Source organism: Geotrypetes seraphini, chromosome 5 (genome assembly GCF_902459505.1).
Source record: "Geotrypetes seraphini chromosome 5, aGeoSer1.1, whole genome shotgun sequence".
In the NCBI taxonomy this organism is placed as follows: Eukaryota; Metazoa; Chordata; class Amphibia; order Gymnophiona; family Dermophiidae; genus Geotrypetes; species Geotrypetes seraphini.
Window position 1 is genome coordinate 59,336,534 of NC_047088.1, and position 27,302 is coordinate 59,363,835.

A 27,302-nucleotide genomic window follows, 5' to 3' on the forward strand; every position below is an offset into this window, starting at 1 on the left:
TGGTAGCTTTACTTCTGGTTCTTTATCAATGCTGAAATTTCTTTTTATATTTGGGGCCATTTCACTGATGTGTGTTAGGTAATTAAGGCCTGATTCTATAAACAGTGACTAACCTGATAGGTGCTAAGGAAAACAGCAACTATTGGATGTCATTCAAATTAAGCACCATTTGTAGAAGCACACTTAGCGGCACCTAAATCAAGTTAGACACCTTAGGCGCTGGTATATTAAGCTAGAGTTTTCCTGCCCTAAGATACCAGCACCTAATTCAATCCACCCTCAAACTCCAGTAGGCACCTTTGTGTATATACCAACATATAAGTTGTAGACGCCTACTACTGAGTTAGACGCTTACCAGCAAATTAATTTTTTTAATTGTTTTTAATTGGTTTTAAATGGCACTTTTCAATTACCTACACCAATTGAACCAATAAAAACATTAATCCTCCCCCCTCCCTTTTACAAAACCGTAGCATGGTTTTTACATCCGGTTGCGGTGGTAACAGCTCTGATGTTCTTAGGAATTCTATGAGCATTGGAGCTTGTTACCACCATGGCCGGCGCTAAAAATTGCACTATGGTTTTATAAAATGGGGAGGGTAAGTTAGGTGCCTAGATCAGCTAGGTGCACTGATTTGGGCTTCTAACTGTAGGCATCTTTTATAAAATCAGGTCCTTAATGCACAAATTAATATGCATTAAGTGCTAGCAAATGAGTATGATAACTAGTTAGCATGCAATAATTCATGTGTTAAGAGCTTTTTGTGTTAGGAAGCATAACTGGGTTGGGCATGGTTGAAGAATAAGAACATAAGAATTGCCACTGCTGGGTCAGACGAGTGGTCCATCATGCCCAGCAGTCTGCTCATGTGGCGGCCCCCAGGTCAAAGACCAGTGCTGTAAATGAGTCCAGCCTCACCTGCGTACGTTCCAGTTTAGCAGGAACTTGTCCAAGTTTGTCTTGAAACCCTGGAGGGTGTTTCCCCATATAACAGACTCCGGAAGATCGTTCCAGTTTTCTACCACTCTCTGGGTGAAGACAAACTTTCTTATGTTTGTACGGAATCTATTCCCTTTCAACTTTAGAGAGTGCCCTCTCGTTCTCCCTACTTTGGAGAGGGTGAACAATCTGTCTATCTGCTGTCTATTCCCTTCAATATTCTAAATGTTTTGATCATGTCCCCTCTGTGTCCTCTTTTCAAGGGAGAAGAGGCCTAGTTTCTCTACCAAGGGAAAAGAGGCCCAATCTCTCACTGTACGGCAACACCTCTAGCCCCTTAACCATTTTAGCTCTTCTCTGGACCCTTTCAAATACTACCGTGTTCTTCTTCATATATGGTGACCAGTGCTGGACGCAGTACTCCAGGTGAGGGCGCACCACGGCCCGGTACAGCGGCATGATAACCTTCTCCAATCTATTTGTGATCCCCTTCTTAATCATTCCTAGCATTCTGTTCGCCCTTTTCGCCGCTGCCACGTATTGTGCGGACAGATTCATCGACTTTTCGATCAAAACTCCAAAGTCTCTTTCCTGGGAGATCTCTCCAAGTACCACCCCAGACATCCTGTATTCATGCATGAGATTTTTCTTACCGACATGCATCACTTTACACTTATCCACATTGAACCTCATTTGCCATGTTGATGCCCATTTCTCGAGTTGATTATATCACTTTGCAGATCTTCGCAATCCCCCTGTGTCTTCATTACTCAGAATAACTTTATATAGTCCGCAAATTTATTCACCTCACTCGTCGTACCAATGTCCAGATCATTTATAAAGATGTTGAAGAGCATGGGTCCAAGCACCGAGCCCTGCGGCAGCCCACTGGTGACGCTCTTCCAGTCCGAGTATTGTCCATTTATCCCCACTCTGTTTCCTATGCTCGAGCCAGTTTTTCATCCACTTGAGTATTTCACCCTTGATTCCATAGTTCACAATTTTCCAAAGTAGTCGTTCATGTGGAACCTTGTCGAACGCCTTCGGAAAATCCAAATATGCAATGTCAACCAGGTCGCCCTTGTCTATCTGCCTGTTTACTCTCTCAAAGAAGTGCAGCAAGTTCGTCAAACAAGACCTGCCTTTGTTGAAACCGTGCTGACTGGTCCTCATCAGATCATGTCTGTCAAGGTGATCAATGATGCAGTCCTTTATCAGTGCCACTACCATCTTTCCCGGTACTGAGGTCAGACTCACCGGTCTGTAGTTTCCCGGATCTCCCCTCCAACATTTTTTGAAGATCGGCTTAACATTCGCCACCTTCCAGTCTTCCGGAATCTTTCCTGATTTGATCAACAGGTTGGCTATTAATTGAAGCAGTTCAGCTATAGTCCCTTTCATTTCCTTGATAACCCTCGAATGGATGCCATCCAGTTCTGGGGATTTATCGCTCTTTAGCCTATCGATCTGCCTGCATACCTCTTCTAGACTGACCGTCAACCCTGTCAGTTTCCCATCTTTGTTTCCATCATATAGCCTGCTGGTTCCGGTATGCTGTGTACAATAGCTTCTACAAATACAGCCGCAAAAAATGTGTTTAGTTTATCAGCGATTGCTTTGTCCTCCTTTAGCACTCCCTTTATTCCATGGTCATCCAACAGTCCCATCGCTTCCTTCGCGGATTGTTTCCTCTTAATATAGCAAAAGAATGGCTTGAAGTTTTTTGCCTCCTTGGGCACGAAGAGTTTACCACAGTTAGAACCGGATTCTCTAAATGGTGCCAAATTTTTAGGCACTGGTAGGCGCCCAAGATCAGTAACAAATTACATTTAACCAATATTTTAACTGAGTTTCAAGGTGCCTACTAATATCTAAAAAAATTGGCATCAGAATTGTGCCTCGGTATGTGCTTTAGGCCGCCTAATGCCACTTTAGGAGTGGGTAATGTCTGAAGTGGCGTTAAGACAGCCTAAATCATCTATGGAATTGCAATTCACACCAAAGGCAGGCACCAAAAATGTAGGCTTGGAAATCCCTGGCCTACATTTCTGGCGCCTACCGTTCTGGAGGCAAAATTCTGTGAATGGTGCCATTGTGTGATTGACATGTGATCAGTGGCCGCTTTTAAGGTGGCTGCTGGCTATGGTGCCGGTTACAGAATCTGGCCCTTAGGCCCTCTTTTACAAAGGTGCGCTAAGCGATTTAGCATGCGTTAAGCGCATGCTAAATCAACGCGTGCGCTAACCACTAATATGTCCATAGGATAACATGCATGCGTTAGTGTTTAGCGCACGCTAATATTTAGTGTGCATTAAAAAGCATAGCGTACCTTTGTAAAAGAGGGGGTTAGTGTATACAGATGCCACCCATTAACTGACAATTGTGCAATTAGGGGTCCTTATGCAGGTCTCTATCAAGTGAAGGCCATTTTTACTGCAGCCATAAAAACATCCTTTTTTGGTATCATTTTCATTAATGGGCATGTGCTAATATAACATCTAGCATGTGGCCATTAAAAAAAAAAAAATAATAAATCACCTTTTTAGGTGGTGGTAAGGGATCCTGCATTAACCTTATGCTATCCAATTAGATTGTGGTAATGTATATGTACTAACTAGTTAGTGCAGGAATGTCCGCTCTTTGCCCCTAACATGCTCCCTCAAAATTAAAATAATAATAATAATTATCAAATGGCACAGACATGCCTAAACTAACGCAGGACATTTTTTTGCATTCTACACTATGCATTCTGTATTATGTGTGCATTAGTGAATAATACGCTTAGTAAAAGACCTCTTAGCTCGGGCCTATTTAGTGCCTCCTAAATAGGAGGCACAAAGGGCCATATTCTATAAATGACACCTACATTAGGCCCCGCTGATCACCCTAATTACAGCCACCTAGTGACACCTAAGTTTGTAATCTGCACCTAACTTTTATTTTTTTTTTAAATTGGCTTAATTGGTATGATAATTGGCCACACCGACTTTTAGCCACACCCCAAAAAAAACCCAGTTAAACAATTTAAGTGTTCAGCGCCAAACTCTTAAGACGCCTCGCGACTCCTAAGTGGAGGCGCCCTTCCACACCTAAGGATGTCTAACAAAACCTATCTCAAACAGTAGGCATGGTTATGGGTGGAAAATTGGTGTGGTTGAGTCAGGCATCGTTAGGCATCCAACACAGATGCCACCAAATTAAGCGAGTGAAAAGCTGGCCTGATGGATGCCTAACAATGGTTAAGTTTACTTATGCACCGCTAGGTGTGATTCTATAAATGGCGCCTAGCAGTTGATTGACAACTACACCAAACAACACCTGAAATGTAGGCGCCACTAGGAACTGTTTATAGAATTCTGCCCAAAGTACTTCCATTTAATATTGGCCAGGGTATTGCATACACATGAACATTTTAATCCAGAATCTTCATTAAGGGGTCCTTTTACTAAGCTGTGGTAAAAAGTGGACTTAGTGTACCTGTATGTGCCAAGACCATTTTTACTGCAGCGGTAAAGCAACCAGTTTTCCATTATTTGAATTAAAGGCCATGTGCTAATTTTGCCACTAGCATGTGGCCTTTAAATAAAATTAGCGAGTGAGCACTTATTGATATCCTATTTTGTAGGTAGTAAGCACTTTTATGTGCTAATCCTGCGATAATCAGTTAGCATGTGGTAATTCAGAAATGCTAGCTGATTAGCACAGAAACATGCCCCCTCTGCAAAAATAAAATATATGTTTTTTAGCACATGGTTTGTACATGCAGATTGGGATCTTACCATAGGACGCTTGAATACCAGAGGCGTTTCTGGGGTGGGTGGGGGTGCAAGGGAATGACTGTCCCCCAAATGGATTTTAAGTGAAATGGCACTGGATTGGCTTTTCAGCCTCACAGTGGTGCCTATTTAAAAAATGGTATGTTCCCCCAATGTCAAAATCTGGCTATGCTTCTGCTGAGCATAGGGTTACCATATGGCTCCAGAAAAAGGAGGATGGATTGAGACATCTGGGTTTTACTTCCATTGCTCTTACTGGAAGTAAAACTCAGATGCCTTTGTCCATCCTCCTTCCATTGCTTTCAAGGGAAGTAAAACACAGAACTTTCAATGCATCCTCCTTTTTTTCTGGAGCCATATGGTAACCCTAGCTGAGCACATCTTGTCCAAAGCCCTTTTAAGCAGTGGTAAGCACACTCTAGTGCTTACCGCAGTTTAGTAAAAGGACTTGCAAATTTGCACTTACTGCAGATTAATTTTTTGCATTAAGGTGGGGCAGCTACAAAATGTAATATACTTTAGTACAAGGGTCGTTCGTGACATGGCAGTGAGTGTATACCAATTATGGCCCATCCAGAAGTGTAGGGGCTCTTTTACCTAGCTATGCTAAAAAGTGGTCTATGCCACTTTTAGTGCTGAGGCTACCCATGAACTGAGGTCACTTTTTAGCATAACTCTAAAAATGGCTGCAATTTCCATTTTCCTATTAATAGCTACGTTCTAATCTAATCTAATCTAATCCTTAGGTTTGTATACCGCATCATCTCCATGTTCGTAGAGCTCGACACGGTTTACAGTAGGAGAAATAGGAAGGAACTACAACAGAGGGTTAGAGGTAGAAGTGTGAAGAAAATTTACAGGACTTGGGATGCCAAGATATAAGAGTTTCCTTGATTCCTAAGTTGGAGGGAGACTTACATTTTTTGAGAAAAGCCAGGTTTTCAAATGTTTGCGGAAAACTTGGAGAGAGCTCAAGTTCCGAAGAGGGGAGGTAAGGTTGTTCCAGAGCTCAGTGATTTTGAAGTGGAGGGAGGTCCCTTGCTTTCCTGTGTGGGAAATGCCTTTTAGCGAGGGGAAGGATAGTTTTAATTTGTGGGAGGATCTGGTGGTATTAGGGTTTGAGGAATTCCAAGAAAGAGGGATAAAAGGAGAGAGATACCATATAGGATTTAGAAAGTTAAACAAGCGCATTTATAGTGGACCCTGGCGATTATCGGAAGCCAGTGGAGCTTGGCCAGGAGCGGGGAGACATGGTCAAATTTACTTTTAGCGAAGATGAGCTTGGCCGTGGCATTCTGAATCCGTTGGAGTCTGTGGAGGTTTTTCTTAGTTAGGCTTAAGTAGATAGAGTTGCAATAGTCCAATCTGGAGAGGATGATGGATTGGACAAGGAGGGTAAAATGTTTTTGATGGAAGCAGGATCTAACTTTCCTCAGCATGTGAAGGCTGAAAGTGCATTTTTTTTACCAAGGATTGGAGGTGGTCATTGAAGGACAATGTGGAATCTATTTTTGAAATATTTGAAATTAGCATTTGGCTATTAATACCAAGCCTTCCCCCCCCCCATTTTACTAAGCAGTGGTAGAGAGGTCTACCATGGCCTGGAGCACTAAATGATTCATTGCTTCTCTGACGCTCGTAGCATCGGAGCAGTGTCATACCATTCAGTGTTCTAGGCCGTGGTAGAAACCTCTACCACGTCTTAGTAAAAGAGGGCCTTATTATGTAGGTAGTAAGGGCTCTCGTGGTAATCCTGTGCTAATAGGTCAGTGTGCCAATGCCCATATGCTAACTGATTAGCACAAAGCATGCCTATTCTCTACTCCTAATTTCTGTACTTTAAGCACAATTTCAAATTTGGGGCCCCTCAATGTCCATAGTTGTGTGCGTATATATGCCTATATGAACACACTTCAACACCCAGAACCTCAGCAACACCACTAAAGGCTCAAGAATGTCATTGCCTTAAGCGCTAAATCAATGTGTGCGCTAACCGCTAATGCGTCCATAGGATAACATGCATGCGTTAGCATTTAGCATGTGTTTAATAATAATAATAATAATTTTATTTTGTATACCGCCATACCCAGGGAGTTCTAGGTGGTTCACAACAGATAGATGAATTACATTCAGTGCGATTGAAAAAAGAACATAACAAGGCAATTGTGGGGTCAAATTAGTTTACATTGACAATTTGGGTGAGGGAAGGGCTAAATACAGAGCACATACAGTATGTACTGTAAGCAAATATAATTGAATTTCTGAGAAGGGGGGACAAAGCATATTAGATGAAAGGGGGGAGCAACAATCTTAGAGGGGTGGGGGGATTTGGTCCATTGAAAAGTAGAGTTTTGAGCTTTTTTCTAAAGTGGAGGTATGAAGAGACGTCAAGTATAATTTGGGCAAGCCATGAATTTTAGTTTGGCCGCTTGAAAAGAGAAGATTCGTTCGAGGAATCTTTTAAGATGACACAATTTCAGTGAGGGAAAAGCGAACATAGTTATTCTGCGGGAGCTCTTATTATTATAGTTCAGGTTGAAGTGGGGGTAAAGATAGTCTGGTGACATACCAGATACGGTTTTGTAGCAAATGCAAGAGAACTTAAATAGGACTCTGGATTTGAATGGCAGCCAGTGCAACTTGTGGTAGAAAGGGGATATGTGTTCCCATTTCTTCAGGCCAAAGATAAGGCGGATGGCGGTATTTTGGACTAATCTCAGCTTCCTGGTGATTTTGTTGAAGGCGCCTAGATAAATGATGTTACAGTAGTCCAGGACATTAAGAATAGAAGCTTGGACCAGCAGACGAAAGGAGGTGTCATCAAAGTATTTTTTAATGGTGCAGAGTTTCCAGAGCACCAAGATACTTTTCTTAAACACTAGGTAAGTGTGTTTCTCCAGTGTGAGATGCTTGTCTAAAGTGACTCCTAGTATTTTTAAGGATTGCTCAATACAGTAGTCTAGACCATTGACATGTAGCGTAGTTTCCTTGATTTTGTCGTTTGGGGATACTAAGAATAATTTAGTTTTTTCTGGGTTTAGCTTTAATCTAAACACTGTCATCCAAAGTTCAATCTGATTTAGGGTGAAAGATAGCGAGTTTAGAAACTCTGAGGTAAAGCAAGTGAGCGGAATGATTATGGTGATGTCTGCGTAGATGAAGAATTTGAACTTTAAACTCTGCAGGAGGTTTCCTAGGGAGCCAAGGTAGATGTTAAATAGGGTGGGGGACAAGGGGGAGCCTTGTGGGACCCCACAATGGTTGTCCCAGCTGTAGGAGGTAGTGTCGTCCTTGAACACCTTGTAGGTTCTTGATGTCAGGAATCCATGGAACCAATTGAGAACATGACCTGAGATTCCAATAGATGTCAGACAGTCTAGTAGAGTGGCGTGGTCAACCAAGTCAAATGCGCTACTCAGATCGAGTTGCAATATTAGAGCGCATGAGCCTTGGCTGAATAGTTGATGAAGATAATCAAGCAGAGAAGCTAAAATTGTTTCAGTACTGTGACCTGACCGGAAATCGGATTGGTTGTCATGTAAGATATTGTGTTTTTCTAAGTATGTGGTGAGTTCGGTGTTTACTATCCCTTCTGCTATTTTGGTAACCAGGGGGATATTGGCGATAGGTTTAAAGTTGGATGCAATGTTAGATGGCTCTTTAGTATTTTTCTTAATTGGTGTAATCATAATGTGCCCTTGTTCTGCTGGAAACTTCCCAGAGGATAGTAGAGAGTTGATCCAAATCAGTATTTTGGCCTTAAAATTGACTGGGGCCGATTTCATGACATTAGGGGGACAGGTATCCAGTCTGCAGTAGGAGTTGGCATACTTAGTGTAGGTGTTAGTGGTCTTATAGTCAGGGAAATATTCGCCAGGAGCTTTTTCAAGGCTTGGTCCCTATAATTTTATTACCATCCCGCTTGACCACCTTTCCAAACATTCCCTTTGTGCTATAAATTAAAATGCACTAGTGCTTACCACTGCTTAGTAACAGGGTCCTTTTATGAACTGGGAAGTAACACCCCTGCTAAAGACCTCAAGACTGTCTCATGCCTCAAACTGTTTTCTTGTATACAATAATCAAAGCTGACATTCCAGATTTCCCCATCTATAATAATTAATATGCCATCAGTTGGTTTGTCGTCATTCACTCCTTCATGTATAGTAATTGGGGTTTTGGGTTGTTTTTTTTTTTTTTCAAAATCTTTATTCATTTTAAAACTTTCAATAAATGCAACAAAAATACAATCATATATACTTTAACATCACTTACTAATCCATCAGAGATTAAATCACATCAATTACCCTTCCTCCCTTCTTTATATCCATCATATAACATTAGAATAACCCCCCTCCCCCCCACCCTGGACCTTAGTAAACAAAAAAGGGGAAAATAAAAGTATTAATTATATTCAATCATGTATAGTAATTATGTAGAGAAGGTGGCATGCTTTACAAGTGTTTTGCAATTGTTCAGGTTAAGTGATTAATTCAGTATATTAATATCACGTTGCAATTCACATTGCTATTTAATTGAACCTTGTGTAAATGCGCAATCAAAAGGTCAGATGTAGCAAAGTTCGATCAAATAAACAAAAGTTATTTTATGTGCTAGATCAGCAATAGAATGTGTTATCACATTAATACATACTGTCAGTGATTTCAGCATGCAGAAATTAACATTTTCAAATTTGGGCAGCAAAAAAGGCTAGGGACGGCATAACTGCAAAACAACTCATGTTCTATATGCGTGAAATGAGTTTTTGCATACAAAAAAAAACACATTTTCTGTTTGTGAATATGAGTTGAGTAAGCTAATCTTTGCTTTTCAAGATTTTTTTTTCTTCTGAAATAAACAAATACAGTATCGGTTCATCTTTGATGAATCAATTCTACAAAATTAAAATAAATGTCATAAAATCAGCTATTTTATAATTTATATAAAACATGCACATGTCTATTTAAGAATTTTTGCTGCTATTTAGACATGTAGGGCAGGATTCCATAAACAGTGCCGTTGTCGGCAGCTGCCTAAAAAAATAGTCACCAATGGTGTGTCGATCACGCGACGGTTCCATTTCTGGAATTGCGGTTTCAAGAAAGGTAGGCGCTGGAAAAGTAGGCTGGAGTTTTAAAGGCCTATGTTTCCGACGCCTACCTTTCATGTGAATTGCGGCTATGGAGGCATTTTACGATGCATTAGCCATGCCTGTAGTAGTTTCATAAAGCGCCTCTATAGATGGAAAAACGGTGGCCATTTTGAAGGCACATTAGGTACCTCCATTTTTTAAAATCAATTTTTTAATTGGTTTTAAATTACACGGTCAATTATGACACCCTTTATCACCAATTGAAAGAATTAAGTTAGGTGCCGGTAGGACGCCTACCACCGCCTAACAGAGCGCCATTACTGAATCAGGGTCATACTTTCTTTCATGGGTTTTATTTATGCATATATACCTATGCTGTGAGATAATTACCGTATTTTCACGCATATAACGCGTGCGTTATATACGATTTTACAAACCGTGCATAACCATGCGCATTATATGTGTGAGCGCGTTGTACAAATTTTTTTTTTCATTCTGATCCGGCATTCCCCCTGCGAACCGGCATCCCCCCCCCCCGCTCACGTCACCCCCCTCCCCCGCGATCCTACATCCCCCCCAGCACCGCAAAGACAACTCTTACCCGACTGGGCACCGGCATCAGCATCAATGCACAGGATGTGCCAGTGCCAGTGCCCGAAGATCCTCCCTCATTGGGTTGGGCTGGGCTGGGCTGGGCGGTGCGAGAGAGATCCTCCATCTTCCTGTGCCGGGCTAGACTAGGCTTTGAGCATTTGCGCATGCTCAAAGCCTTCTGGTCTCGCTCTCTCCGAGATTATCTCAGAGAGAGCGAGACCAGAAGGCTTTGAGCATGTGCAAATGCTCAAAGCCTAGTTCAGCCCGGCACAGGAAGAAGGAGGATCTCTCTCGCACCGCCCAGCCCAGCCCAGCCCAACCCAACGAGGGAGGATCTTCGGGCACTAGCACATCCTGTGCATTGGTGCCGGTGCCCAATCGGGTAAGAGTTGTCTTTGCGGTGCTGGGGGGGATGTAGGATCGCGGGGGGGGGGTGATGCGAGCGGGGGGGGAGGATGCCGGTTCGGAGTAGGCAGGAGGAGGTTTTAGCATGCGCGGTATACACGTGTGCACGCTATATTAAAATTTTATTACATAAATGTCTGTTCCCCGCGCGCTATACCCGTGTGCGTGTTTTACACGGGTGCGCGGTATATGAGTGAAAATACGGTAAACGTTCTAGAAAGAAATGTTGTATAAACTGTTTTTCATGCAAAAATGGTAATTAGTTGTAGACTTGCCCATAGGAAGGTCAGAGGAGAAAGAAGTGATTCATTTGGAGTGCCTGTGCTGATCTCTGCTAGTACCCATCAAATTTCAAGAAACAGGCACATAGTTTGACCAGTGAAAGATTGGGGCAGGTGAATGTTTTCAGTGCAGTGTTTGGAAGGAATGATGGCAGGGCGGCCTTTTCTCATGCTGTTTCTCTGTTTGCCAGCTCTGAAAACACCATCGCTTCTGATGTCATGTACTGAGGTCGTTTGCGCACACAATGACGTTAAGCCAGCAAACATGGAAACATGGAAACAGCACGAGAAAGCCCTTTCACCTGTCACTGATTGCTGAAGACTCATGCCGTCTGATCTCCAGAGAAGTTTGCAAGTAAAGCTGAATACTTCAAGCTGCCCTACTGAAAGGTATCCAGGGCAAGTTTTATTTTTGTTTCTGTTTTTGGTTTTGTCGTTTGAAAGAACTACACACTTTGGAGCTCTGTGCTGTAATGCTCAATAACAAAATAGCAAGTAATATTTTCTGTCACTCTGAGTGATAGGTATTATACAATCTATTGTTTCCTTAAGATATATGTAATCATCCTCTTGTGACTCATCATTTTTGGATTTTGTTATTATATATTTGTACTGATGTAATTTCTTTCCTATAATCACTGAAACAAGTGCAATAAAATATACAGATACATTTAAAATAAAAGTATTATTTCTTTTCTGATCCTTGCAATAGACAGAAACTGGTTTACATGTGTACTATCACTAACTATATAAAATATTTACCTTCGATGGAATTGTTTCATGCACCTTATAACTCAGACACAATATTTCTGGCTCTGTTCTTACCAGATCAGGATATACAATGGTACCTCGGTTTACGAGCGCACCGGTTTGCGAGTGTTTTGCAAGACGAGCAAAACATTTGCAAAATCGGTGCCTCGGAAACCGAGCATGGCTCGATTTATGAGCACCCCCCGCTGCCTTGAACCGGCACCCCCGCCACGATCCGACCCCCCCCCCGGACACGATTGGGCACCCCCCCGCCATGATCCAACCCCCCCCGACACAATTGGGCACCCCCCCGCCCCCCGATTGGGCACCCCCCGCATCTGAGCAAGCTCAAGGCCTGCGAGTTCACGTTCTGAACGTGAACGTGAACTCGCAGGCCTTGAGCATGCTCAGATGTTCAAGGCCCAGCAGACGAGGAGGCCGAGCTTCAAGAGTGCCCAGATGAGGGTAAGAAGCGGCGGGGGCGGGGGTGCCCAATTGTGTCGGAGGGGGATGTTGGATCGTGGCGGGGGGGGGGGTGCCCAATCGTGTCGGGGGGAGAGTGCCGGATCGCTGGGGGGGGTGCCTGATCGCAGGGGGGGCCTTCGAGGGGAGCAATGCCGGTTCTCGGGGGGGGGGGGGAACGCATCAAAGAGAGTTTCCATTATTTTCTATGGGGAAACTCGCTTTGATAAACGAGCATTTTGGATTACGAGCATGCTCCTGGAACAGATTATACTCGTAATCCAAGGTACTACTGTATTAAGTTCTGGAGGCCATGTGATATATGACAACATTTAGATAACTCAAACAAGAGAGTAAACATCCAAATATCAGGTATTGTGTTAAAGAGAAAATAAATAATATTAAGAAAATATCTAGAATGATTACACAAAGGGGATTTTGATTTTGACTTTGGGGATCAATATTCAGCAAGTGATTCTAAATATTATGCTGACTGCCTCCAGCATTTTACTTGGAAATTCCATGCTGGGCCATGTCTGGGCTCCAGCATTTTTGTATTTTATTTATATAAACTTAATACCTCACTAACTTGCATTAGTTCTCAGCCTAAGCAACCAACCTCCTAAATTCTAAGCATTATTTTTCCACAGTAGCTAAAAAGAGTGTTATCTTATTTCATTAAGTGACAATTTCCTGAAACAAAATTCTACGTTTTGACATTGTTTCAGATCATTGATTGAACCATATCCACATCATTCTCTTCTTGGTTGGGCTGAGAAATTGTCAGCACCCCCTCGTAAAATGCAGCAAAGAGGAGGATGGAAAGAGAGAAATTTAGAAATTGAATTTCTAGGTTGATATAACCGGTAAAACCATAGCCAGCACGACTGAATTATAGAGTCCTATTTATATGGTGACTTGACCGGTTCCTGACTGCTAAATTTGAGCACTTACCCACTCATTTACAAAGTTGTGCTATCGTTTTTAGTGCTGGCCGCGACGGTAACAGCTCAGTCGCTCATAGGAATTCTATGAGCATCGGAGCTGTTACCGTGACGGCTGGTGCTAAAAACACTAGTGCGGCTTTGTGAAGGAAGGGGTTAACTGGCCGCTCCTAGAATCTACCCTAGAATGAGTTGGTGCTAACCAGACATGTTCAGCAGTGCTCACCAGTTAATTGCTGCTGAATAGCCTTGGACAAGCAATTTTATTGGCCAAGAGCCATTTCTGGCTAGTTAAAGTGCTTTGAATATTGATCCCATTATTTTTTATTTTCTAGGCCAGGACTTCTTAATCCTGCTCTGGGAAGGTCTAGTTTTCAGGGGATATCCACAATAAATATTCAGGACATAAATCTGCATGAAGCCAAGACTAAATATGTGAAATTTACCTCATACATATTCATTATTGATATCTTAAAAACCTGACTTCACCTAGGGAGTCCCTAGACAGGCATAGGAAGCTCTATTTTTTGTTCCTCTGTAATATTGTTTTTTCAGTATTCCTTATTTTTGGGGTGAGTCTAAGACAAATGAAATGTTTGGTATAAATACTTGCACCCATATCTACTAACACAGTATTCTAATGATGAATAATTAGTTGATTGATATGCCACAAATGTGGATTTATTAGACATGAATTAAAATAATATATATTTTTGGCCTCATTTACTCAACATTTATCATAGACACAGATGGGAGAAAAACCTTGGTGAATCAAGTCCTTTATGTAATTAAATAAACATTAAAACTGTTTTTCATCCACCGTTAAAAATAGAAACAAGCAGTTAATTAACAGCCCCAAATTCTACTGTAGTAGACTATGAATTCATCCAAGAGAGTCAATAATATCTGTGCAAAAAGAAAAACTTTAAACTTACAGGTTTTTAATAAATTTCAATTCTTATACTGGCGATCCTTGGATCAGTGGGGAAATAGCTGTCTTTAAATTGAGATTGGGCATTAACTACAGTTCCAGACAATTATATCCCATTAAAGCTTGTTAAAGCCTATAATTGAAACCAATATACTAATTAAGGACTCCTTTTATCAAGTCGCGGTAGAGCTTTTAACTATGGGCCAGCAAGGTAAATGCTCTGATGCTCATTCAATTCCTATGAGCATCAGAGAATTAACCTCGCTAGCCTACGGTAAAATGTCCTACCAACAAGGATCCAAGATGGCCACGGCAACCTGCTGTTGAGAAAGATGCTGCTAAATCTTTCTCTCTACTAGCGAGAATTGCCTATAGGTATGCCGAAAAGGAGAGGTAAGAGCGTTGGTAGTGCCTCCCGACGCCCAGTAGTACCTTCAATTGGCTCTATTGATGAACTTATGCATTGTCTTAAACGGAAAGTAGAAAAACAACAATTTTAGGATTTTGCAGGTGGGGGGAACACAGGGGGACATTAAGAAACCATCAAAACAGCAAAATTCAGACCCTCCCACACACAAACCTCTGATCTACCTCACAGACTGTGACAGCTTTGCTCACTGTGACCTGTGCTGGAAATGTGCTGCAGCCTGCCTCAGCTCTCTTACAGTAACTGGAATAGAAGAAATCACTTTCTCATGCTGGGAATGCCGATGTTAATCTTCAGACTGCCAGTCAGACATGGTGCCTGGCCACACCTCTACTTCTGCAGATGTGCTAAGAGACAGGTGGAGGCAAAAACACAGCCTGAGCCCTGCAAGACACCATTGAGCCTCCAAAGGATGCCTAACAGCCTGTGCTCAAACCCCTGCTAAACACACGGTGAGGAAAAAGCGGGGACGGCCCTGAGCTCCAAAGAAACAAATGCAAGCTGGCCAACAGGTACCACCAGGGTTCGGCCTGTCAGGTGCAGACTGAAGTCTGCTTCTACTCTATGAAGAAATACTAGAGCACAAATAAATCCTAAAAAGGGGATGAAAACACAGAAAAAAAGGAGAGCAGAACAAAAACACTCCTTCAGGCACTTGTGAAAAAGGGAAAAACTGCAGATAGTGCTAGAGCTCCCAGTGAAGTAGAGGAGAGACACAGGAAAAATCTGGAGTGGATTCCTTCTGCATATGGCACACGGCCATTGGGAGATAACCCACATGTCTAGAATGTTTCACCTATTGCACTGGAATTATATTTACCCAGAGCAGGGGGTGAATTTGAATATCATTAGATCTGGTTCTGGGTGTTTATTTGCTCAAGGCATCAATATTAACCTTCATAAAATATGCATAAAATAGGTGTCATTACACATTTTAGATCAGGGGTAGGGAACACCTGGAATGCGCTTCCAGAGGTTGTGATAGGACAGAGTACACTACGGGGGTTCAAAGAAGGATTGGATAAATTCCTGAACGATAGGGGGATTGAGGGATACAGATAGAGGTAGAGATAGGTTTTAGATAGAGTATGGAATAGAAGGATAAAAGGGATCAAAGGGCTTAGAGAAGGATCACATTACAGGTCATGGGCCTGATGGGCCGCTGCGGGTGCGGACTGCTGGTTACGATGGACCTCTGGTCTGACCCAGCGGAGGCAACTTCTTATGTTCTTAACTCCGGTCCTCGAGAGCCGTATTCCAGTCGGGTTTTCAGGATTTCCCCAATAAATATGCATTGAAAGCAGTGCATCCAAATAGATCTCATGCATATTCATTGGGGAAATCCTGAAAACCCGACTGGAATATGGCTCTTGAGGACTGGAGTTCCCTACCCCTATTTTAGATGGTCTGTCTAAAATTGTCCCCCATATTCACTCTTTTGATAATGGTTCTGATGCACTGAAGATGAAAAACTGTTTGCTCACATAGAATAGTTTGATTTTGACATACGAAGTCCCATTTGCTAACTTTTTATGTTTGAAAACAGTAAAACATAGTGTACAGGTATAGTACATTGCACACTGAATTTTATTTAAGTAAATAGCTAGTAGCTGCTATGATTCAAAATCATGCAAAACAGCTATTTGGCCCCAAATACATGATATGTATTCAGCCGAATAGTGATTTAAATTCAAATACAAATAATCTGGGCTCTAGTGTGCTAAATCCTACTGAAATAAAATCTTCATCTTTTATTCCATGTTGTTTCTTTTATTATTTGTTATGTTAAAGCTCAATGCCATTATTCGGTATTCATATTCAGCTGAATAATATTTTTATTGTTTGTGTTCAACTAAACAACCTATTCAATACAGCTCTACAAGCTAGACATAACATCTTCTCCCTATAACAGTGACATCAATGTTCCCTGAGTGTATCTTGTACAATTCAAGCCTCTCTTTTCCTTCCCTTTGTAAGTCACCTTGTGCCTGAATAGGTACGCGCGATGCACAAATAGAAGATTAGATTAGAGTCCCAGGGGTGTCCAACCTGCGGCCCCCATGAAGTATTTTGTGCTGCTCCGGTCGAGGGCAATGCAGTGTTTTTCCTCTGCTGCCCCCGGGTGTTTATCGTCTTCCTCCTCTGTCTTGCTGCAGCGTTTGTGCGGCCCCAGAAACATTTTACACTACAGAATATACGGTTAACAATCATTGGCACATTGCCCTGATAGTGGGGCCCTTTTTTTTTTTCTGAAGTGTGATAACATTTTACACAAGAGGTTTTAGCGCCTGCTAGCACACTGAATGCTCTTTGCTGCTCTGACCGTCAAAGAGCTCCTATGAACATCGAAGCAGCGCATTCAGAACGCCAGCTGGCGCTAAAAACTTCTTATGCGGTTTTGTAAAATGGGGGGAGATAGTGTGTGGTAAATGAAAATAAATGCAGTGAGAAATACTGTGGAGGTGTTGGGTGCATTCACGCTATCTCTATCAGTAACAGCAGTCATTGTTTTGGCCAATCAGGGACTTCCCTAGACTCCTCCCTAAACTTCCCTAGACTCCTCCCTAAGGAAGTTCCTGATTGACTGAGGTGCCCCGGCCCCTCCAAAGGGAGGAGCCTGAGGCGCTTCAGCCAATAAGTGCCTTAGGCCTCTCCCCGTGCATCAGATGATGGGGCGAGGCCTAAGGCCGCTATTGGGGCTGCGGATGGCCAGAGAGCAGGAGGAGGAGGACTTTCCTCTTCCTCCCGAAGATTTTCAGTGGCGTAGGAGAAGGAGGAGGGTCCGGGTACCCCTCCTGCTCCCGAAGATGGGAATCTGCTGGGAGCCTGCCTCGAAGGAGCAGAAGGGACCGGGCACCCCTCCTGCTCCCCAAAATTCTAAAGGTACAAAGGTGGGTGGGCCGGGCCCGACCGCCTGGTCTGACCAGGGGTGGGCCAGGGGGTGGGAGACCTAGGAGCAGGAGAGACCGAGCACCCCTCCTGCTCCCAACTTTGGTGTCGGGGGTGGGCTGTGCCATGTCGGGAGGGAGTGCTGCACTGCTTTTTTTTTTCTTTCTTTCTTTCTTGCTTTAACACTGATGGCAGGAGGGAGTTAGCATCCCTCATGCTTTTTTCTTCCGGGCGGGGGGGGGGGGGGTGCGCGGCAGAGCAGGGCAGTCAGGAGAGATTGCAGTTTGGGGGGGGTGTCGGGCAGATCTCTCTTGCCTGCTGCAGGACTCTCCTGCTCTCTGCCGCCGTTCCCCGCAGTGCAGGCCCGCTTTTAAACCATGGGCTTGCACTGCAGGGAACGGTGGCAGAGAGCACGAGAGTCCAGGAGCAGGCAAGAGAGATCTGGGCTGGGCTGAACCCTGACAGCAGTGACAGGAGGCTGCTTCTCCTGTCACTACTGCCAGGGTTTGTGCATGAGCGGAGATCGCTCTGGCCGTGGATAGGGGGGGTGCTAACGATTGTCTCCATTTGCATGCAGGCCTTTACTGAATCAGTCAGCCGGCATGCAATAGGAAACAGATCATGCGCGATTTAGAGGTTTAGTGAATCCTGCCCTTAGGGCTAGATTCACGAACCTACCCGATTGGGCCCGATCCAGGCAGGTCCGATGAATTCCCCAAACTATAATATGCAGATGGGGGTGATCGGAGGAACGTCCCCATCTGCCTGCCCAGATCGCTCTATAGGGATCCCAGCGCATGCGCAGACCATCTGTAGTTGGTCTGTGCATGCGCTGTACCTCCGGGCCCGGCAGAGATTTTTTTTTAAAAAAACTTTTCGAGCCCGTGGTTTTAACCCTGCTTAGGGCCTGTACTGCGGGGAAGGGTGAGAGAGTCAGGGCAGGCAGGCAGCTCCAGGGATGCAGGTGACTGGGGCAGGCAGGCGATCCGGGGCAGCGGGAGAATTGGGGCTGCAGGAAGAGTTTGGGGTTCACAGGGTAGTTCGGAAAGGGCTTGAGCGACTGGTCCTCAGCAGTCGCTTGTTTGTGATCGGCCAGCCTAGTCAGTGTTGCAGGGTTTTGGTTTGTGAATCGCGTCCTTGCCTACTTTGCATGCCGTTGCCCTCATTTGCATGTGCGGATCAGAGGATGGTCGGCAGAGAGGTAAGGAAATCGGGTCGCAAAGGGGTCGCAAACCGATCGGTACACAATTGTTTTGCTTTGTGAATCTAGCGCATAGAATTTTGGACAGAATGATCAAAGAGCTGGAATGCGGGCGTTAATTTGTGCACTAACCATTGCAGCAAATGATATTGAAATACATTTAAATGGATGCAGATGAAGTCAGTTAGTATTTTTTCACAATGCTCAGATGGCAGCATTGCAGTGGCCAAAGCAAATGGTAATCTATAATACCAAAAACTTAGCACCAGTTCAGAAGCAGTCTAGAGGGTTTGGGTGAAAGAACATAAGAACATAAGAAGTTGCCTCCGCTGAGGCAGACCAGAGGTCCATCTCGCCCAGCGGTCCGCTCCCGTGGCGGCCCATCAGGCCCATTGCCTGAGTAGTGGTCCCTGACTAGCTCTATAACCTATCTCTACTCCTATCCCTATACTTACCTCTACTCTTAGCCCTATAACCTACCTCTAAACCTCAATCCCTTTGTCTTCTAGGAACCTATCCAAACCTTCTTTGAAGCCCTGTAATGTGCTCCTGTCTACCACAGTCTCTGGAAGCGCGTTCCATGTATCCACCACCCTCTGGGTGAAAAAGAACTTCCTAGCGTTTGTTCTAAACCTGTCCCCTTTCAATTTCTCCGAGTGCCCCCTTGTACTTGTGGTTCCCCATAATTTGAAAAATCTTTTCCCTGTCTACTTTTTCTATGCCCTTCAGGATCTTGAAGGTTTCTATCATGTCTCCTCTAAGTCTCCGCTTCTCCAGGGAGAAAAGCCCTAACTGTTTCAATCTGTCAGTATATGAGAGATTTTCCATACCCTTTATCAGTTTAGTTGCTCTTCTCTGGACTCCCTCAAGTACTGCCATGTCCTTCTTGAGGTACGGCGACCAGTACTGGACACAGTACCCCAGATGCGGCCGCACCATTGCACGATACAGTGGCAGGATGACTTCCTTCATCCTGGTCGTGATACCCTTCTTAATGATACCCAACATTTTGTTTGCTTTCCTTGAGGCTGGTGCGCACTGCGCCAACGCCTTCAGTGTTGTGTCTACCATCACTTCCAGGTCTCTTTCAAGGTTACTGAGAGTGATGGTAGACACAACACTGAAGGAATTATTTTGGAAGCAGAATGAAGCCCTGCAGCTTCTAAGCACTGATAGAGAGAAACAAACATATGTGCGAGTCCGAGCAAAAGCACATCAGTCCCTGTTTTTAAAAGGGGGTTCCAGAGGTGATCTCAGGAAATTATAGACCGGTGAGTCTGATGTTGGTCCAGGCAAAATTGTGGAGACTATTATAAAGAACATAATGATTGACTAATCCATACATAAGTATGGATTAATGAGATAAAGCCAACATGGATTTAGTCAAGGGAAATCTTGCCTCACCAATTTACCACATATCTTTGAAGGAGTGAATGATCATGTGGATAAAGATGAGCCGGCTGATATTGTGTATTTGGGTTTTCAAAAGGCATTTGGCAAAGTACCTCATGAAAGACTTCTGAGGAAATTAGAAAGTTATGGGATACATGTAAAATTGTTCCACAAATTATAGCCTCATATGACATATTAGGATATATTATGATATTATTATATGCAGGAAAATGAAATTATTGAATTATATTTATGTTACCTGTATAGATAATAGTGGAATATGTGGAATATCTTTTGTTCTTTCATTTGTATGACACTGTTTTTGATTAACAATCAATAAAGATTTAAAAAAAAAAAAAAAAAAGAAAGAAAGTCTTGGGATAGGAGGTAATGTCCTATGATGCATTAAGAACTGGTTGAAAGATAGAAAAGAGAGAGCAGGGTTAGATGGTCAATATTCTCAATGGAGAGGGGGTAAAAATGGGGATTCCCAGTGGTCTATGCTGGGTCCGCTGCTTTTTAACATATTTATCGATGACTTAGAGATGGGAATAACTAGTGATATAAACCCCCCTCTTTTACAAAGCTGCACTAGCAACTGCTGCGTTACAAAAGCTTCAAAGTCCTTTAAATCCCTAGGGGCTTTGGGGCACTTACCCCAGCAGACCGTGCTATTGGGCATTGTAAAAGAGGGGGCAAATTTGCCGCGACACAATGTTGACCAAAGTTGTTAAGTCGCAAGAGGATTGTGAAAAATTGCAAGATGGAGACTGGACATGAAATGAGCTGGTGATATTTAATGTGAGCAAGTGCAATGCGATGCATGTGGGATGGAGGAACTGTAGCTGCGTGATCCAGGGTTCCATGTTAAGAGTACTGCTCAGGAAAATGATCTAGGTGTCATTATTGAGGATACTTTGAAACTCTCAGCTCAGTGTGCTGTGGTGGCTAAGAAAGCAAATAGAATGTTAGGAATTATCAGGAGAGGAATGGAAAACGAAAATGAAAATGCTATAATGCTTTTGTATCAAACACTGTGTGCAATTCTGGTCACTGTATCTCAAAAAAGATATAGCAGAATTAGAAAAAGGTACAGAGAAGGGCAACAAAAATGATTAAAAAAAGGATAGGGGAAGACTTTCCTATGAGGAAAGGCTAAAATGGCTATGTCTCTTCAGCATGGAGAAGAGACAGCTCAGGGAAGATATGATAGAGGTCTATAAAATACTGAGTGGAGTGGAAAGGTTAGATGTGATTTGCTTGTTTACTCTTTCCAAAAATACTAGAACTTGGGGGGAGGGGGCATGCAATGAAGCTACTAAGTAGTAAATGTAAAACAAACCGGAGAAAATATTTCTTCACCAAATGTGCAATTAAACTCTGGGATTCATTGCCGGAGAATATGGTGAAAGCTATTAGCTTAGCAAGGTTTAAAAAAGGTCTGGATAATTTCCTAAAACAAAAATCCATAAGTCATTATTGAGATGGCTTAGAGAAATCCAGTGCTTATTCCTACCATAAGCAGCATAAAATCTATTTTACTCTTTGGGATCTTATCAGATACTTGTGACCTGGGTTGGCCACTTTTGGAAACAAGATATTGGGCTTGATGAACCTCTGCTCTGTAGAACATAAGTGTAGAACATAAGAGTCCAGTATGGCAACTCTTATGTTCTACACTTCAATATGAGTCTTTCAAAAATTTAAGTGCAAATTTTTGAAAACATCTGATGTTTTGTCTGGCTATATGCACAAGAGCTACACTTAGGACTGGATTCTGTATAGGACCCCTGGTCTCAGCAGCTGCCTAAGTGGCTTTTGAAAATCACACATAGGCGTTCTATATAGAACTGCATCTGTCCCGCCAGACAGATTCCTAATCATCCCAATTCTCTAACTGCCACAGGCGCTGGTTAGAGATTCGATTTGCCGCTGAGCTGATTATGGTAAAGGAATCTCCCTCCTGCTGGAAACCCTACCTCCCACTCCCAAGACAAACCACGGCAGGAGGGATGCCCAGTCCCTCCTGTCAGAAATCCACCCACTCCACAAAGATCATCGGCAGGAGGGATGCCCAGTCCTTCCTGCTAGAGCCCCTCCCTGAAGGCATGCCCCCACACTAACCCCCCTAAGTCTACCTCGATCCCACTATTTTTCATTGGTCAGCCAGAGAGATGGTTACTCTCTCTGGCTGGCAAGCCTGCCTCTACAGAATGAGATGTACCATGGAGGGGCCTAAGGCCCTGATTGGCTCAGATGCCTAAGGCCCCTCCCATAGGAGGAGCCTTAGGCGCCTGACCCACTGGAATCTTAGACCTCTTTCCCAATGCATTCTGGGATGCACTGGAAGTAGCCTAAGACTCCAATTGGCCAGATTCCTTGGGTCCTCCTGCTGGTCATCTCTGGGGGGAGACAGATGCCTAAGCTCACCTAAGGCCACTTCCGGGTGAAACTACACCTATGTCTAGCCATAGGCAAACTTAGGTAGCCGTTGCACCTCCCTAGGCTCCTGAAAATGCCTACAATGTAGGCTGCCTGCCTCAGGGTGTTTTCTTTTTTTTTAATGTGCCTCTCGATTGGCTGATTAGACAACAGTAGGACACCTACCACTGCCTACTACTGAGATGCCGTTTATAGAATTTCCCCCTTACTGTCAAACCTTTCTGCACATGCGTCTGGCACATTCCTCCCCTTGCTTTCAGTTTAATAGCATGAATTAACTATGCATACAATTTGAATGTCATTTGCTTTGAACATTGGTTAGGCAGTTTTCTTCCCTATTATTGCAGTGTGGGTTGTAGCACCCAGGCTTTAAGCATCACCCCCCTCAACTTTGCAAATTGTTCAAGCTAATCCATACCCATTCCCTCCTTATAACTCTCACATTTCCCACCCCATTCCAGGATATGCAGCTAGCACATGAATTAGCATGCACTTTTAAGCCAGCATAGCAACTGGTACCACAGTTGTGCACTAAAAATGACTGTGGGTTAACACACCCGTTAACTGCACACCACACTTTAGTAAAAGGCTCAATTGCGTATTATTCATCTCATTTTTGCACTTTGGGCATATTTTATGTTACTTGATAAATCGGACAATGTTCACATTAGTTTAATGGTAATAAAACATCATTTTTCTTACACAATAAGAATTTATCCTCATGCATGTAGATTACTAATATGGACATACAAGTCAACTGAAATAAAGAAAAGAACCAATCATCCACACTTATGGGACAATGACGCATCACATTTACTTAATTTTCCCATGTACATATTTTAACTAGATTTAGGCTTAAAAGTCTAACGGCCTAAAATGATGTTTGTTTGTAACAATATAGACAAAATGAAAATGACTGGAAGCTGCTGGCCTCTCTGTGAAACACTCTAACCTTGCTTAGCTCAAAGAATTTGATTTTTTTAAGTGTTATTATTTTTAGGCTTTATTCCATACATATCAGTGGTTTCCAAAACTGTCCTAGGGGACCCCTAGGGCACTGTTTCTGTTAAGGCAAATTTTTATTATGCTTATTCATTGCACATATTCTGAAAGCACAGCTGGCTAGAGATCATTCAGGATAAGTTTGGGAATCACCAATACAAATGAAATAAGGCCAATAAAACTAGCATGTATAAAAAAAATGCAGCTTTCCGAGCAAGCTGTAAAAGTCCGGCATTGCATAAAACCCTCAAAACCAAAGGAAAAAGGAAAGCAACAGACCCCACAGTGGTAAACCAGTCAACAGTAGAGCCAGATGAATGGTCTTTCAAAAAAGAAAAAAGGCCTGAAGAGATCCAAACAACAATTTTATTAAATATTAGGCTAGAAACATGATGGCACATAAAGGCCATATGGCCAATAAAAATAATAATAAAAAATGTATTTATATGCCACGATACCTCACGGTTCTATTAGATATGCATGGATCTCCTTATTTCAAAGTTCTAACCAGCATTTACAGGGAAGAATAAAAGTTCAAGCTTCCTTTTCTCCACATTCCATCAGATGCTTTCTTGTCTCAGGGTAGAATCTAAATCAAGAACAGGCAACTTCAGCAGGTGATGCAGTGCTCCCTCTAAGCGGGCGGGTGTTGTGAGCAAACTTTTTTTCGCTGTGAGCCGGGCGCCAGCAAGTTATGAGCCAACTCGCCCGATTCTCCTCTCGCCGCCCTGCCATCTGCCGTACGCCGTGCGCTGTGACGAGAAACTTGTGCGCTGCGATCTAATATTTTGTGCGCCAGCGCACGCCAGCGCAGCTTAGCGGGAACACTGGACAAGTCAGTTGGATTTTCAAAATTTCTACATTAATATGCATGGGATATAATTCCATGTAATGCGTTCCTTGCATGCAAATACATCTCGGGACTGATTCTATAACAGTGTCCCAATTTTAGGCAGCTGTAGGTGTCCTACCACTGTCTAACCAGACAATCAAGATGCATATAGATTTTTTTTTTTAGCACATTTCTCGTGGTTTAGGGAGATGTGTTGGGACACTTAAGCTTGCACAAGGCTGGGCATGGCTCTGGTTTCACACAGAAGTGGCCTTGAGTAAGCTTAAGTGGCCCTAGGTGTCTCCCTACGGCCACAACAGATGCCTGAAATGTAGACCAGCAAAATGCTGGTATACATTTCAAATACAAGTGGCCACTGAGCTGATTGTGGCAAGGAAATCTCCCTGTCTTGATCATCTGAGCAGCATTGACAGGGCATCCCCCCTTTGAATTTGGCTGGCAAGAGGGATGCCCTCTCCCTCCTGCTGGAACCCCCTAACAATTCCCTCAGCAGGAGGGATGCCCACTCCCTCCCACCAGAACTCCCAAACCCCCTGAGAAATCCCCCAGCAGGAGGGATGCCCACTCCCTCCCACCAGAACTCCCAAACCCCCTGAGAAATCCCCCAGCAGGAGGGATGCCCACTCCCTCCCACCAGGACTCCCAAACCCTCTGAGAAATCCCCCAGTAGGAGGGATGCCCACTCCCTCCTGCTGCCACTCCCCCAGAACTTCCCCCTCACCTGGAAATATCCCTCTCTAGAGCCCCCCTACCGGTAGACCCTCTGGTAACCCCCTAACCAGTAAACCCTCCCGGTACTATCCAGCCCCCCACATACATAGTACCTGTACTTTTTAAGTTGAAAGTCTGGCTAAAGGGATGCATGCATCCAAAATGGTGGGCCTTCCTCTTACCAGTGTACTCCCCATAGAAGGGGCCATAAATTACTGGGCCAATCGGAGACTTAGACCTCCTTCCCAGTGCTTCCTGGGATGCAGTGGAAGTAGCCTAAGGCTCCGATTGGCCAGATACCTAAAGGTCCTCCCTTGTCATAGGAACATATTGCATAAATAAAAGATATAAATGTATAAACCTTATGTTTTTATAATTGGGTTGTCATCTTTTATTCAATATCTATATATAAATGCCAGTATTTACATATGCAAATTGCAAATGATGCTTCTGAAATTTATACTATATCATCTTCTATATGACATTTATTAATTTCATATAATTTAATATACCACCTTACATCCATAATATATCAAAGTGCTTTACAATCCTTAATTATCCTAGACATATATTTACAAAGAAAACCCAAAACACAGAACAGAACACAATAGGATAGAAAATGTCTATTACACACCAGTGCGTCATCAAAATATTATGCAAGAAAAATAAAAAGTGACACAATAAATAGGAAATTAACTATAACCAAATTGCTATACTAGATCCAATTTAACTTAAAAAATCATTAAAAAAGCCATGTTTTCAAATCTCAAATCAGATGGCAAATTATTCCACAGCTTTGGAGCAACAATAATAAATATAAACCTACTGGAGAAACATAACCAGTGTTTAGAGCACTTACGGTATGTTTATGTTATTAAAAAATATATCAAACATATATACAGTGCAATTATTCTTGCAAGTAATATAACAATTATTCCATGTTTTCACAATTTAAGATCAAATACTATATTTCAGACTCAAAAGCATGACCATAAATCTCAGAGGCATGCAAATTATAACTTATATGTAAATATTGATGCCTTTTCAATTTGAAAGCAAACTTTCATCTTGCTAACAGGCAGTATTTGAGACCTTGATTTTTAAATGATAGTTCTTTTATTTTTTAAAGGTTCAGTGAGATAGGAGAAGTGCATAAGAAACACTTTGAGGCTACCAGCATTCTAATATAAAGAAACTACTGCCCTTGGGTTTTGTCAGTGGTGCAACACCCTAGATAAAGCAGCACAAGAAGCACTGGGTACCATAGCTGGAGAGAAGCCTAGGTTACACTTTTAAGGTGCTGATACCAGCAAAGAAACCAAGCCACAATGGCCAAACATGGGCACTGCAACTGCCAGGGAGCTGAGATGCTAACATTGAACTGGCAGAGCCAGGCCTTGCTAGTCAGGGAGAGAACAGACACTAATGCTGGACCAGCTGGTAATGCATAGAAAGGATGGAGGTCTGACACAGGAAATGGGGATAAATTCGTACCACATTTTACTCTGTCAATTTTTGATAGGCTTTTCTTTTGGACTTAAAATAGTCTAAGGTGCATTCTCTCCTCCCCTTTCTTTCCCCGTTTCTCTTTATTTAAAACACATTTTATTGTGGTTACGAATACATGCTTTGAGAATGATTCATCACCATCTAAAACTCTGCAATTCATAAGGGTTTCATGTCTTTTAAAATATTTGTGGCCATCATTATGTAAGACATCCTAGGTTTTTTTTTTTTAAATTTAATTCTATAATTTCACTTGATTAATTGAAATGTAAATCTGGAAAAAAGAAATAAACAGTGCTTTGTAGCTATACAATTCAAATCTAATAATAAATGCTTGCAACCCTAGTGACAAGCTGGCACAATATTGAATAGAAACTGATTAAAATAGTGTTTTATTGATGTTCCTGCTGAATTGATTGTATCAAAACATGATTAATATTCTGATTAAAATAGACCACTTTGTTAAAAAATACCTATTGTATTTTCCTGCATTTAATGGACAAAAGCTTTTAATTGATTGCACAGCAGACAAAAATAATAAATAATTTGTTCTATTTTATGCCTGTGAGGGAAATGCTTGATACATCTATCTTCTTGTTTGTTTCTGCTTTAAAAAAAAAAAAAAAAAAATATTTGCATGAGCACGGTGACTACTGCAAAACTCAAAACTCTGTGGACTGTGACATTCAGATAATAAAAAATAA

At 42.6% G+C, this 27,302-nt stretch overlaps 1 protein-coding gene across 3 annotated transcripts in view; it reads left to right on the forward strand.

Moving 5' to 3' along the window:
- Nucleotides 1-27,302, forward strand: part of PCDH11X (protocadherin 11 X-linked) — a 1,806,309-nt gene that overhangs the window by 419,074 nt on the left and 1,359,933 nt on the right. Inside the window, exon 5 of one of the 3 annotated variants that reach the window (XM_033945370.1) lies at nt 11,280-11,758. The exons of the other annotated variants lie outside the window; for them this stretch is intronic. Coding sequence (XP_033801261.1) covers nt 11,280-11,285 — 6 coding nt within the window. The 3' untranslated portion in view covers nt 11,286-11,758. Of the gene's footprint in view, nt 1-11,279; nt 11,759-27,302 lie in introns of those variants that run through there. 3 annotated transcript variants of the gene reach the window in all.